Source organism: Sebastes umbrosus, chromosome 6, assembly GCF_015220745.1.
Source record: "Sebastes umbrosus isolate fSebUmb1 chromosome 6, fSebUmb1.pri, whole genome shotgun sequence".
NCBI lineage: Eukaryota > Metazoa > Chordata > Actinopteri > Perciformes > Sebastidae > Sebastes > Sebastes umbrosus.
In genome coordinates this window covers 28,232,015-28,247,560 of record NC_051274.1, presented here as the reverse complement: position 1 = coordinate 28,247,560, position 15,546 = coordinate 28,232,015, and the positions used below count along the sequence as shown (strand labels likewise).

Genomic DNA, 15,546 nt, shown 5'->3' with positions numbered 1-15,546 from the left:
TTTATACTGGCCTAACTTGGTGCAAATTCTTAAATATATGTGTGCCTTATTAAGTTACCAAAATGTAATGTGGAGTGCTCAGTAGAGGCCCATAGCTCACATTTAATCCTGATTTTTGGTGACCTGATGATGTTACCTCTAGCACCACCACCAGGACAAACCTTCAATTTTCAGGTGAACCATTGGTTGTAAACACACAACCTTTGTGGCACACTATCATGCTCCTTACATGAAAAAGAAAATGTTTTAGACCCCTAAAACCTCCAGAGACCACCATCAGGGTCACTGGGACATAATCAACTATTCTGTCATCTACCAGCAGCAATACTTGCTGTGAAAACTGAATGAATTATCAGATAAAATGTTTAGTAAAAAGGTGACGCACAGGTTTGCGCATTGTTCTTAGTCCCTATGGGATAGAAGGACAAGGACAGAGAGCAGCATGAAGACAGAGGGAGAGAAGGTATCTGATTTCTCCTCGTCATCGGTGATGCTCACTCTGAGGTCCCCAGCTGTTGCAAACAGTCAGCTTGACACATGAGTACTCAGCCTGGCACGCACACAAACACACATACAAATACACACACACACAAAGTCATAGATAAGTACACAAATACAAATGCATCAGCCAGAAATCACTTTGGAAATCACCTGAAGAGGCTATAAGGGAATAAAGAAACTGTGCGAGTGTTGACACATAACTCTGAGGGCCTGAAGTGAGGAGGCAGGTTGATCGGCTGGTTTGTTGGACTCAGATCTACTGGTCGTCCAGCGCTCCAGTCATCGGCAGCAGGTGAAGGACTCATTCACAGAGGGATTTACTTCACACGCTGACTATTGTCAGTTCTTCTCTGAGCTTGCTGGATTTTGACAAAGAGGTATGTTCCAGTATGTGTTTAACATTTTTGTTATTTCATTACAAAATGTGTTTGCATGTCAATAAGTCTGTTTGTTCAGTTTAATTCCAGTAAGGCAGCTGCGTAACGCTTTGAAATACTTGCTGAATAATTATGATAATAATAATAAGAATGTTTTTAGAAACTCAATAAGACTGATTTTTATTCTGTCATACTTTCGAGAATTTCGCTGTTCTTTTCCTGACTGGCAAAGGCACCCAAATTTAGATGTGATGAGATTGAATTTCACAACCCTAGAATAGTTTGAGCCAAGCAGACAAGTGCACTCGTACATTGTGTGTGTGTCTGCGAGTGCATGTAACCTTTTTTTTTTGTTAATACAGACACAATGTTAATACATCCTTTATATCAGTTTGTTTCACTTTGTGCTTCACAAACATCAGATGTAACTCTGATGTTATTATAAATCATTATCCTCTTAAAGATGAAAAACTACAGAGCCAAAATGTATTAAATACATGTCGACTGGGTGCATTGTGAAGGCCAACATTCTTACATGACAAATATAAATGCGAAATATAATCTTATTTCATTCAGTTGGGTCTCCACGAACATTTAGAAATATGCACGTATGGCTTGTTGTGCTTATTGATTTTACCAACCATGCCATGAAACAGTTAAACAGACTTTTTTTGTGCACTGTCTTTGCAGCTTAAGAGAAACAAGACAGAACTTTAGTTCTTTAATAATAATAATAATAATAATAATAATAATAATAATACATTTTATTTATAGAGTGCTTTCCATGAAACTCAAAAACACTTTACACAGTTAAAATGACCATAAATAAGGACATCATAATATATATAAACACACCACATTAAAAGCAGTTCTAAAAAGCTGATTCTGATTAATAAAGTGCATGCTTTCCATTATTTAAACTAGGGCAAATAAACACAATCTCCTAATAAAAATGTATCTGTTTTTACCTGTGCCACTTCAAAGAAACATAAGATAACATCCTTTGCCATCTGTCCCTGATATCATTAATCTGCTTTACTTGCTCCTCACAATTATTTGCTTCAGAAAAAAACTAATAAATGTGTATTTATTTATCTTTGTAGGTGGGGCAGCAGTGACATTATCCACCAAACATCATGGACCAGTGAGTATATTTCCTGTAATCAGTTCAGTTACCTCAACAATACTAATTTAATGCTTGCCCTACTTTGCCTGCCTGCACCTCTTCACCGTCTCCACAAGCCTCCATTCAAAATCTAGTGAGCTGAATGTTACAACAGACCAGACTGAAAAGCACAAAAGCCTCCTAATCAACGTAGTTTTCATCCATGTCTTTCTATATTCAAATACAATGATGAAGCAGCTCATCTGTCGTAGTCGAGTCTCCCAGAATATATAATCAAGACTCAACTATTTTGAGGTGGAATGGCAATTTGATATCAGCATAAAGCACGTCGGTTACATCAGGTCACTCCATCAGGTTGTACTTTGAAAACACTGTAACCCAAACTTTGGAACTTTTTTATGTTCATGTGTTAAGTTTAAGCTTTAAAAACAAAAGTTAACACATAGAGAGACAACGCTTTCACAGGATGGTAATGATATGTAGCTGCATGATTTGATCTCACTCATGATTTTGTGTTTTTTTTTTCTTTGTGTATGTGTGTCAGGGAGGAGGACAAAAACTCAGTGGATATCCATGACAACCCTCCAGCTCCTGACAACGTAGTGCACGAGGAAGGAGACACTGTGAGTGACAGGACCGTGTCAGCCCCCCGCTGTTAGAGGTGCCATTCCCGGGCTGGTTTAAAATAGCCACCAGCTGGGTCAGGAACGCAGTGCAGAGTCAATTGGAAAAATATGAGCCTTGACTGAAGTCTTTTATCCCCTCGTGGGTTAAAGTGGCGATCCTCAAGATTTCAGTCCTTGATTTAGAATTTCTATTTGAGTAAAAAATGGATTTGTGCTTAGAGCTTAGTTTAGTAGTGTTTTGTTTATACAGGCTTCAAATTTCAGAATTGTTTGCATCGTTCCATTTTTTGTGTGTATACAACGGCGAAAAAAACTGTTATACAGCATTTTTTTCCCAGTAATGTCGCCACAGACACCAAGGCTGTGTCCGAAATCACATACTATGCACTACATACCCAATGTGTACTATCGATCAACATAGTTTTGTGTGAATTAACTGTAGTATACATCTTTTCAGGTGCACTCAGCAGTAAAAGAGGCTAAGTCCCTCCCCTTTCGGTGGACCGCTATGAGTCCGTATTTCGGAAAAAATATGTACGGTAGTCAACGGGGAGAGACAAATCATTTTTTGATGCCGTTTGAATTGTGCCATGAATCACACATATGATGTTTGTGAATTTAAAAGTTAATTTTGCAAGTCAAGAAAGTCACAAAACGGAGAAACTACTGTAGAAACATGACAGAGCAACATGGTGGACTCTGTGAAGAAGACCCGCTCCCTATGTAGATATGAAGGACTCATTCTAAGCTCACAAAAACACAACTATTCTTAGTTTCAGGTGATTATACACTAATGAAAACATAGTTCTGAATATTATATTCCATTTCTTCTAATAGATCCCCCGAAACGTTACACACTGTTCCTTTAATCACCTTTCTAAACAAGTTCTCTGCCCCCTGCAGGAAATGCTTACCAGCATCAAAACGTTGCCCCTGTATTGTGTTTTTTTTAAATGTCTGAGAAATGCCCTTTGTGTGTCCAGGTCTATTTCATATATGATGAGGAGGTGGAGGTGGAGGAGAAGGAGCCAGAACCTCCTCCTCCTATTGTCCGGATCAATGACAAACCCCACAAGTTCAAGGACCACTACTGCAAAAAACCCAAGTTCTGTGACGTCTGCGCTCGCATGATAGTCTGTATGTATTAAAAAAACATACACACAAGCATCAACAACTACTTTCTTAAATATATGTAATGTTTTCTACATATAATGTTTATTGGTTTCTGACAAATCCAATGTTTATGTTTCAGTGAACAACAAGTTTGCTCTGAGGTGTAAAAACTGTAAGACCAACATCCATCATTCATGTCAGTCCTACGTCGAGTTCCAGAAGTGCTTTGGGAAAATTGTGAGTCGTTTTCCTTTCCTATAAAAACCAATAACATGTATACAGATCCCCATGACTTTACCGCTGGTGAGACAGATATTCATAACTCAAATGGTGGTAAATAGTGAATCATGATGTGCTCTATTTGTTTCTTGTAGCCTCCTGGTTTCAGACGGGCCTACAGCTCCCCACTGTACAGCAGTGACAGCGGAGATCCAAGTGAGTCCACTGAATGACAACATGTCTGGTATATAAAGGTTTCTTTACCTTTTTATCTATCGATCTCTGCCCATGAAAAAGTACGGCTTATTTGTGAAAGTGTTTAATCTAATTATCAGTACTATAACTGAATTATCCGTCCGTAACCAGACAACCCGAACCGGAATGACCCCGTCTTTGACACCCTGCGGGTCGGAGTCATCATGGCAAACAAGGAGCGCAAAAAGAATGAAAATGACAAGAAGAATGTGAGTTTACAGTAAACTTTTAATTAAGCTGCAAAACCCTAAAATCTTCAGATAAAACTTCTACACCAGTCATTCATTAAATGTACACAGTACACCAGTAGAGGACATAACCAAATATAATGCTTTGAAAGTATAGGAAATGTGATATTTGTGTACAGTTCTGATTAACAATGTTTTCCCTCCAGATGATGGTGATGATGGAGGAAGAAGAAGAGGAGAACCAACAGCCCAAAGAGAACGAGGAGGGAGGAGATGGTACAAAGAAACTACATGTTCTCTGTGGTGTAGACTGTTGTGGTCGTAAAAATAAGAATTTGTGCATATTTCTACATCCAACTTGGAATTAATACAAATTTAAATACTTAAGAAAATGCAGAAATTGTTGCACAAATTCAACAAGGATGCTACTTACCCAAAATAGTTTTCGTTCTTCATTTTTAAGTCACATCCATCTAAAGCAAAGTAATGTGTTGATGACTGATGTTCACATACAGGAAAGCCTGATGAGAAGAAGGAGAAAGGAGGAGACAAAGCAGATGAAAAGGTAAGAAAACTAACTACTTAAGTACTAAAAGCAGTGGTGGAATGTAACTAAGTACATTTATAAAGTACTGTACTTAAGTACAATTTGAGGTACTACACTTTACATGAATATTTCCATTTTATGCTACATTAAACTTCTACTCCACTACATCTCAGAGACAAATATTGTTGCTACTTTTTACTCCACTATATTTATTTTAAAGCTTTAGTTACTTTTAGATTATTACATTTAGATTTTTGATACAAAATATAAGTAAAGTAATTATAATATATTATTAAAGGTTATTAAACATGTGAGTATATGGAGTAATTAAAATTAACTCCACCTTTACCAGCTGCAACATTACGGTGATGAACACATTAATACATCAATAATCCAGTAATATTATATATATATTATTCTGAAATGGACCATTCTGCATAATGAGTACTTTTGCTTTTGGTACATTGAGAATGTTTTGTGCTGATTCTATGCAGGACTTTTACTTGTCAGAATACTTCTTCCACCACTGACTAACAGTACTGCCTTGCTCCACCAGCTGTAATACTGTGTGTGTTCATGTGTTTATTATAAATCTGTTGTCATATTCAGTAGCATCGGTGCTGTTTTGTCAACAGGCTAAAACGTTCTCCCAGACCCACTACTACCTGGCTCTCTACCGCTTCAAGGCCATAGAGAAAGACGACCTGGACTTCCAGTACGTTTGAAATTATTCCCAACGTGCAGCAACTTCATACAGTATATATATATATACATTAATAAAACCTACTTTCATTTTCACTAAACTACCCTTTTTATGATGTTAACATGTAATTGTTGACCAAAAAGGCAAAAGACATGTATTGTGTGTGTGTGTTTGTATTAGCCCCGGTGATCGGATCACAGTGCTGGATGACTCCAATGAAGAGTGGTGGAGGGTGAGTTTAACTTCATCATTTCTTCATTCTTTGATCTTTCATCTCATCCTTTAAATGTGCCGTTTCAGTTTGCAATCAACCAGTTTCAGTCGTATCCTTTTTTTGTTCTCGTTTTCAGGGAAAGATGGGGGAGAAGTCGGGCTACTTCCCCACCAACTACCTCATAAAAGTGCGCGCATCGGAGAGAGTTTTCAAGGTGACACGCTCCTTTGTAGGGAACAGAGAGATGGGACAAATCACACTGAAGAAAGATCAGGTAACTGCACTAACAACATCTCTCTAATCCGATTCTGCACAAACACTGAACAATGTTTGTCATGTGTAGGTGCTATTGTTGATCTCATATCTGACATGAAAGTTATTTTTGTAACGAATGGTGCATCAATAATCTGTAGAGACCAAACTTTTAGTGGTTTACCTTTTTCCCCCTTTATGGAGGAGGCATGGTGCATCAATTAACTGAAATATTGTGTTGACATTACATAAAACCTCTATATGTAAATCATATAATCACAATAAATGTACATACATTTACAATCACATAGCAACAAAGATTGAAATACAAAACTAAATGGTGTGAATAATACAGAAACAGAATGTATACCCAGCAGGTGAACCCGAGATAAGGACATGGGTGTGCTATGGCTTAGCCACAACTTTCAAAGAAACTTTAATCACAGATACTTACAATCAAGTTGATAGTGATGCTGAGATGTTTAGTTGTGCTGTTGTCATTCTGTCTTTCAGATTGTGGTGAAGAAAGGAGACGAGAAAGCCGGCTACCTGAAGGTCAGCACCGGACGCAAGCTGGGCTACTTCCCTTCTAATCTGCTGGAGGAGATCACTGTGACATAAAAACAACAACAACATGCAATGAAAGAGTCTGACAACACACTTTAAACATCAGCACAATCTGGAGACGTCACTGTTCGAGAGATCCTCCTGATCTTTCAGCAATTTTCTATATTTATTACGTAAAATATCAAAATGTGCTCTTTTTGTGTCTGTCAGAGCGGAGATATATTTGATGTGATGTATTTGTGACTTTGACACAAAGTGGAGCAGGAGAGATGATTAATACGCACATTAATGAGACAATCAGGTGATGTATTGACTTTGTTGTGACTAACATGGTCATCAGATGCTTTGCTGATTATAGCTAGTATCGAGGAGAGGTAGAAACAACCTGGAGAGCCCTGCAAAAGGTCATAACTCGACAATTAAAGGCTTGATAAAAGATTTAACAAATGCATCAACATATTTCTAAATCAATCTGACGATACAGTTATTTTAATTAAGTGGACAAATAGAGTTCCTGTTACATCTCACAGCAGATTAGTTAAGTTTGGCCATCATTTTCAGTTGTTTTTTTACTAGCTTTATTATTAATAACATGAATTTATTCACATTTAATGATACTGCTTATTAACCAGTTCCACTGCTTATTTAGGTATGATCCACGTATCAAATATTTTATATTCTACAATTTATCTGTTTAAAAAATATATGTTTTTTAATGAGAATTATTATTGTCAAATTAAACTTCTAATGACTTTGTTTGTTACCATTTGCGAGGCTCTCTAGGTATTTTACGTAAATAGAAGCCATTTCAATATGTACATAGCTTTATATTATTAACAAAGAAAGTAAACAACACAAAGTGAAGAGAAGCTACGTGAAAGCTGTGTATAAAAACAGCAATACTGCTCAAAATGATCTCAAATGTTTGCACTAACTGCTGCTGATAAAACTAACGCTTGAAGTATAAATGTTTCAAATATTAAACCTGAAGTGCACTTAAAAAAACTTCCTGTGGAACTTTCTTTGAAATGTTTCCAAAAAGGCAACATGGTATTTAAAACTCTTAAGTTTTGAGTTTAATACATAAAGCAGTCACACTTGTTACTGCTGAAGTTATCCATAACTTACTGTGGAGGTTTAGCTCACATCATATCCTGTGTTTATGTTAAAACTGGCAGCTGAAATCCAGTTTCAAATTGAGGTTGAAATTGTAATGCTGCTATCAACTCTGGACAGAAAAAACATCATGTGATCCAGCAGCAAATATCCTTATAAATAAAACAATATATATTTTTCCTCCATTCTCTCTTTGACATCTGCTTCCTCTCTGTTGCCCAAATGACAGCCAAGGATTCAAAGAAAATACAGGAAACAATGTAGAAAAACACACTGTCTTCTTTGTGTTTATTTATTCTTTATCGCAAAACATTTACCAAAATATACAAATTAAAATAATTAAGATGCTCCATAGAGTGGCGAGTGTAAAATACTGCAGTGATAATGAAATACAACCATGAACTTTCAACTATAAGGACACTAAAAACTACAAATCCAGCTTCGCTCATACATTTTGGCCCTAATCGTGTCAGTTTCTTCTCTTTTCTTTTATCTTTTTGCATCCTTAATTCAAAGTTTGAACAATGGCATGTTAAACAGAGTAGCATCTATAAGACAAAGAGTACCGCATCTTTACGACAAAAGACAGTTAATGAAATTTCCCCAGATTGTATTTGGTGAAAACCAGCTGTGGCACACAGACGGGGAGAAGTCTGTAATCTGGAGCGACAGCATCTTCTCCTGATGTGCTCAAGAGCCTCTCAGAGGAAACGCTAGTCGGTGGGCAGGCCAAATATTTGATTGCCACTCGAGCCAGTGCAGGATGTTGTGCCATCTTTGCTGACCAGTATGAAGTGACTGGGTCAGAGGTCAGCGACTGCGTGCTGCTCTCTGCTAGGTAGGTCTCTAAACCCAACGACGTCACCGTCTTTGACAAAGACGCTGCGTTATTCGCTATAAGACTCTGCATCGCACCCCAGAAAAGACTTGTTGGCTTGGTGTCGTCCAATTCTAGCTGATTCACAGCTGATGAAGAGCCGGCTGAAAGCGTGCTGTCCTGCCTCAACAGCTCCTCGACCTCCACCGCCACGGCAGCCTTCACACTCTCAAAATCCAGCCTGCTGAGCAGCGCCATGGGCATGATCTTGAACCTGGGGTCCAGGAGCGTGGCTTTAAAATACGTGTTGGTGGGCGTTTCAAAGATGTGTTCAAAGTGTTCCTCCAGGTGGCTCTGCAGTGAGCCGACCAGCTTGCGAGTCTCTAACAGATCGCTCACGTCCTTATTAGCTATCAGCTCGTTGAGTGCAGCTCGGAGGGCCTGGATGCACGGAATCACGCAGGAAATAGACGCATCATCTCGGCACACTGAGCGCGTCGCTTCCTCAAAGGGCTCCAGCACTTTGATGATGGCCTCCATCAACGTCCACTGGTGCTCTGCGACACACCCGCCAAGGTCCATCTCGGTTGACATGGCAACCAGAGCCTTCTTCTGCTCCAGCAGGCGCTGCAGCATGAACAGCACGGTGTTCCACCTGGTCGGCACATCGTGAACTAAGGCCGCCACGGCGAGGCCAAGTCGCTCCTGTATCTCATGCAGCTTAGCGATGGCTTTACTCGACATATGCACGGTGTCGGTGATTTGTCTTGCAGTGTTTATTACGCGAACCACACCATGGCACTCTTCAATAGCTCCTGTTACGATCAAGTGCAGGGAGTGAGCCATGCATCTAATGTGCTCAAAGCCGCTGTCTGACATGGCTTTCACCATATTGCTAGAGTTGTTAGTAACAAAGAACCCAACAGTGAATCTGCGTGGAATCATAGTTTGCCACGATTCAACAAGCTCCCGGAGGTGCTGCAAGATTTCTGCTGGAGTGTACTCCGTATCGATGACCTTCATGTTGAGCAACGCACCGACACGTTTGTGTGTCACATCACCACCCTCTGATGTATTTGGTACAAACCAATGTCCTGTGAGAGACAGGTAGGAGCTGCTGGAGAACTTTCTGCTCCAAACATCAGCTGTGCAGTGCACAATGTCGCCCTCAATCTTCTCCAGGCTCTCTCTGACTTTAGATTTCACTCTCTGGTGAAGCTGTGGCAGGACTTTGCTGCTGAAGTGAACGCCTGCGGGGAGCGTGTAATGAGGGGCCACGACTTTCATGAGTTTACAGAAGCCTTCGTTCTCCACAAATGAATAGGGCAGAAGATCCACGCTGATCATTTCACCCACACTCTCTGTGATTGTCTGGCTCACTGGATCAAGGGCTTCATATTGGATATTGGGTGTAAAAGCAGCAGGAGTTGGCTGTGGTCTCCTGCTACTATGAGTGCTACGGATGCCTGCCACATTGCGGTGTTTGTAATGCACGTGGTTGTGCATGGCACTGGTGGTGAGATGCCATAAATCCTTGCCTCTGCTCACAACTCTGTTGCACATGTTGCACGCCACCTTGGTCCCATCATGATCACAAGTGGTGAAATATTTCCAGATTGCACTCTTCTTGCTCCTTGGCTTCTTTGTTGTTGATGTGTCACCCACTTGTTGTTGGAGATAACCAGCAGCAGCAGCAGCAGCAGCAGCAGCAGCATGGTCACAGTCTGTTATGTCTTCAATCTTTATATGAACAGCATCCATGACTAGTTTAAACTGAGGATAGGCTCTGAATACAATTATAATCAGAAGTTTAGGATAATAAGATTTTGCAGGTGGACCTGTCTCAGCTGGAAGACATACATCTGCTCCTCCTCTGGTCCATTTGTCTCATTCAGCATATAAACACTCCTCCTCTTTCTGCTGTGATGCCTCTTTGTATGTCAGTGATGTTCATAATAAATCCACAGACGACCAAAAGAAAGTATCTTACATCCTGATAGTGCCAGATGTTGAGCAGCTTCATTTTGCTTCTTCTTCTTCTCCTCCGAATTCTTCTTCTTATTTCAATTTCCTGCAGATTCTGTATCACTGCTGGTGTGTGTTGCTGCCCTCCAACAGGCGACTTGGTGAAATGCAGCTGCTGCTGCTTCAATAGGATGCACATGTATGTTTCTGCAGCCACAGATATATGTTTTCATGGATTCATTATAAGCAGATATACAGCTTAATTATTTGTTATTAAGGTCTGCAAATTTCATGGTAATGAGGTGATAATTAGCATGTAACCTATTTGAAATTTCTTTGGATTTACTGCCAGATTACCCCAATATTTAGCTCAGAATTTATCAAAAATTACTTTGTTGGCTGTCTTGACTTGGGACTTGACTCTCGACTTTTATTATTATTATTCTATATCTATTATAAACATTATTTAATAATTATATTCCGCTATTTCCCAATAAGCAGTTAGAAATAGCTGGTAATTTATTTAATACATTTACCAGGAAAAGAATACAAAGTTAATTGATATCCTTTATGTCCATGTCTGCTGGTAAATAGATAATAATTAGCATATAACTTGTTTGAAATTTCTTAAAAAATCGTTTTCCATAAGTTCATGTAGTGCACTGTGCAGTTATCAATAGAGTGGTGCAGGGATGAAGTATTTTTGTAGGCAAAACAGGAAGTTAGCATCACTCTGGTTCCCTCGACAAAAAGCCAATGGGATTGTTCCATTGGGTTTTGGATTATTGCAGAAAATGAGCTCAACAAACGTTTATAATGCTTACATGCTTTGTTCAGCAAGATAACATTCACAAATGAACACCACATTTATGATTTTTAAAGCGTAAATGCAATCACCAGAACATGCGTTATACCTCACACCCCAAGACCCATGTCTCTGTTTATATTATGTTTAGTGTATGTTTATTGTATATTGGTAGAATTTCATTTTTTTTTTACTCTTATTTTATTTTAACATTTTTAACTATTCTATTGTTATTTTACTGCTTATTTGCACCAACAAACCAAAGCAAACTCCTAATGTATTCCTCATACACCTGGCAATAAACAAGATTCTGATTCTTCTGATTCTGATGTCCGCCCGTGACCCAGCCTCCTTTCCATAGTCCTGGGTGTCAGGACTCATTCCTGCAAAACTCTGTTCATGTGGTTTGGGTTTATTTTGAAGTGACGCCCTCTCGTGGTCATAAGCACATAAAGCAACTAATTCAATACCTGACTACTTCAGAGACTGTTTTACTATTTAACAATCTGTAAACGAAATGGGCAGATAACATAAGATATAACTTTATTTATTAAGACTAAAATGAGTGTGCAGCAATGTCAGTACAAAGTAGGAAACAGTGCAAATATATAGAGCACCAATAAACTGAAAAACAAACTAAATTTATATTGCACAGTGTGAATGAAATATCAACTTAACTCTCACCTTTCCAGTGAGCACTGTAACTTTTTTTCCTGTACTAGGTCTACAGATACTACAGTAATATTACTTACTTAACACAAAACAGAATAGTAACCGATATTGTACGAATACAATTATATAACTTATATACTTTCCAGCATGACTTCTAAATGTTTACACATTAACACAATGCAGTCTGTGACTATTGTTCATTATTCCCATACTTTGCAACAAACAGCACATCACTGTTTAGTTGCTTGAAGTTATCTTTGAACATGTTTAGGAAGCCCCACATACGCAGGGCATCAAAAAATTGAGTAAAACTCTTATTGATCCTCTCCACGGAAATCTTTAGTAAAAGGCGAAAGATTTATACGATCTGAAGAGAATCAAGAGTGCTACCTTTTCAGCGTGTGAGTGGCTCATCCTATTCTCCGCCTTACGATCCTCACTTAGGGTTCACTGTACAAAGTTACTTTATGACAATTGAGATAATCTGGAACTGTTCATCTATTATTAATCACAAAAACAAACTACAACAATTGCATCAAAACACTTTTAAATAGATAGAGAGATAAATGTAAAAAAGTTAAAGCCTGTAACTGCCACACGGGCGCTATGCATTGTGGGAACATGGCGTTTACGAGAAAAGAAAGTTGTAATATTATGAGAATAAAGTAATAATATTATAAAGTAGTAATTTGACATGTTATATTCTTTTTTCTCGTAATATTATAACTTTATTCTCATAATATTACGACTTTTTTCTCGTAAAGTTATGACTTTATTCTTGTAACATTATGACTTTTATTCTTGTAATATTATGACTGTATTCTGGACATTTCAGATTTTTTTTCCCTCAATGTGACCCTAATACTCTGCCGTACTTTGGCCCTCACTGCATTAGACTTATATACAGTACTATACACTTAGACTATAAACTGTGTTACTTTCATCACAATGCTCAAATGTTTTCGGCTCCAGACAGATTGTTTGTTTTTTTGCCTAAAATGGCTCTTTTGATAGTAAAGCTTGCTGACCCCTGGCCTAGGCTGATGATCGGTCTATCAGATAGAGGCCTTTCTCATTCAATAAAACATCTATTACCCTGGAGTAGAGAGCGGACATTTATCAGCTGAAGAACAACTCTGGAATGATATAAGATAAGATAAAATAAGACATAATAAGATACACAGTGGGGAAATTTGCAGAATACAGCAGCAAAGGGGATAGTGCAAAAAACAAGAAGCATTAGTCAAATAAAAATAACCAAGATACAACACAGTAAAAAAAAGAAAGAAAAGCAAAACAAAAGTAGACAGAGATATAAAATAGGAACAATTGAAATAGAAGGAAATATAAAAATAGGAACAATATAAACAAGGGGAAATATTGTAAATAGGAACAACATATACAGTATTGACAATAAACAGACTATTAACATAATTGCACAAGTGGAAAATTTATATTGCACAGGGATTGGAGTGAAATATCAACTTAACTCTCACTTTTCCAGTGAGCACTGTAACTTTTTTCCTTAATTACTAGGTCTACAGATACTACAGTAATATTAGTTATTTAACACAAAACAGAATTGTAACCGACATTGTACGAATACAATTATATAACATATATTTTCCAGCATGACTTCTTAATGTTTACACATTAACACAATGCAGTCAGTGACTATTGTTCATTATTCCCATACTTTGCAACAAACAGCACATCACTGTTTTGTTGCTTTAAGTTATCTTTGAACATGTTTAGGAAGCCCCACATACGCAGGGCATCAAAAAATTGAGTAAAACTCTTATTGATCCTCTCCACGGAAATCTTTAGTAAAAGGCGAAAGATTTATACGATCTGAAGAGAATCAAGAGTGCTACCTTTTAACCGTGTGAGTGGCTCAGCCTATTCTCCGCCTTACGATCCTCAATTAGGGTTCATTTTACAAAATTACTCTATGACAATTGAGATCATCTTGAACTGTTCATCTATTATTAATCACAAAAACAAACTACACCATTCGCATCAAAACACTTTTAAATAGATAGAGAGATAAATGTAAAAAAGTTAAAGCCTGTAACTGCCACACGGGCGCTATGCATTGTGGGAACATGGCGACTCTGACCACGCCTCTTCGTTTCTAGAGTTAAAAACTCTTCTTTTTCCTTTCGCCAAAAATATTACGTGACTGTTGAATAAAGCGAGGATGTGAAATGTTTCCGACATGAATTAGAAAACAACAATAAATAGTAATATTACTGTTTCTCTGCTTAAAACGGTTACAACCGTGCACTTACAAACAAAACAAAGATTAAATGTATGTCAAGAGAGTAGCCTGCGGGTTCAGTGTATCTGTATTGTGAGAATGTAACTGTCAGGATATCTATTTCTAGTGAGCTGCATATTTTATAACATGTTTTACAACAATTTCTAAGCGTAGGCCTACTTAAAATATTCCTGTTTGGACTTTTTTTTGACGAAATCAAGATTTATAACTAAAGATATAAGGGCATAGACACAGTCTCTATCATGTTCACTAATGTCATATATGGTTGAGTTATAGATAGATAGATAGATAGATAGATAGTTAAATAGATAGATAGATAGATAGATAGATAGATAGATAGATAGTAACTTTATTGATCCCGAGGGAAATTCAAATTTCCAGGATCACAGTTCCATAGTGCAAAACATGTTAGTAAAAAGGCAGTAAAAAAGTTAGTAGTGCAAAGTACAAAAAAATATACCAGATATAAAAATACAAGGAGATGAAGAAAACTGTTAAAACTGAATATAGTGCAGGGTAACAGCTGTGATACAGGACTATTAAAAGTGAATATAGTGCAGAAGAGACTGTTAAAAATGAGTATAGTGCATTATTATCTATCCTGCAGACCGTCCTCCTTTTTTGTTTACATTTTAATTTTAATTTATCATTGTTGTAGGTCTATGGTACGATGGTACGACGAAGTATTAGGGCCACATTGAGGGAAAAAAACATCAATCTGAGATTTCGTGAATAAAGTCATAATATTACGGTAATAAAGTCATAGGTTTACAAGAAAAGAAAGTCGTAATATTATGAGAATAAAGTCAGAAGTTTACGAGAAAAGAAAGTTGTAATATTATGAGAATAAAGTAATAATATTATAAAGTAGTAATTTTACGTGTTATTTTCTTTTTTTCTCGTAATATTATAACTTTATTCTCATAATATTACGACTTTTTTTTCATAAAGTTGTGGCTTTATTCTCGTAATATTACATTTTTTTCTCGTTAAGTTATGACTTTATTCTTGTAATATTATGACTGTATTCTGGAAATTTCAGATTTGTTTTCCCTCAATGTGACCCTAATACTCCGCCGTACTTTGGCCCTCACTGCATTAGACTTATATACAGTACTATACACTTAGACTATAAACTGTGTTACTTTCATCACAATGCTTAAATGTTTTCGGCTCCAGACAGATTGTTTGTTTTTTTGCCT

General features: G+C 37.5%; 1 protein-coding gene and 2 non-coding genes across 3 annotated transcripts; 1 reads left to right on the top strand and 2 right to left on the bottom strand.

The window, feature by feature from the left end:
* The first annotated feature begins 534 nt into the window (after nucleotides 1-534).
* LOC119490191 (SH3 and cysteine-rich domain-containing protein 3-like) lies at nucleotides 535-7,994 on the top strand. Its single transcript, XM_037773421.1, has 13 exons — nucleotides 535-878; nucleotides 1,982-2,022; nucleotides 2,549-2,627; nucleotides 3,614-3,767; nucleotides 3,883-3,980; nucleotides 4,118-4,178; nucleotides 4,329-4,426; nucleotides 4,612-4,681; nucleotides 4,921-4,970; nucleotides 5,588-5,667; nucleotides 5,836-5,887; nucleotides 6,006-6,143; nucleotides 6,635-7,994. Exons 2-13 carry the CDS (start codon nucleotides 2,015-2,017, stop codon nucleotides 6,740-6,742), a joined length of 996 nt encoding a protein of 331 aa, XP_037629349.1. The 5' UTR covers nucleotides 535-878; nucleotides 1,982-2,014; the 3' UTR covers nucleotides 6,743-7,994.
* A 4,342-nt stretch (nucleotides 7,995-12,336) lies between these two features.
* LOC119490702 lies at nucleotides 12,337-12,450 on the bottom strand. Its single transcript, XR_005207474.1, has one exon. It is a non-coding gene; the product is annotated as a U5 spliceosomal RNA (small nuclear RNA).
* Nucleotides 12,451-13,820: 1,370 nt separating this feature from the next.
* LOC119490701 lies at nucleotides 13,821-13,934 on the bottom strand. Its single transcript, XR_005207473.1, has one exon. It is a non-coding gene; the product is annotated as a U5 spliceosomal RNA (small nuclear RNA).
* Nucleotides 13,935-15,546: the final 1,612 nt, after the last annotated feature.

Bases quoted from the DNA above. Each gene is read 5' to 3' on its own strand.
- LOC119490191 (XM_037773421.1), top strand. The intron at 4,427-4,611 runs GTGAGTTTACAG...TTTTCCCTCCAG, and splicing joins ATGAAAATGACAAGAAGAAT to ATGATGGTGATGATGGAGGA. The intron at 4,971-5,587 runs GTAAGAAAACTA...TTTTGTCAACAG, and splicing joins GAGACAAAGCAGATGAAAAG to GCTAAAACGTTCTCCCAGAC.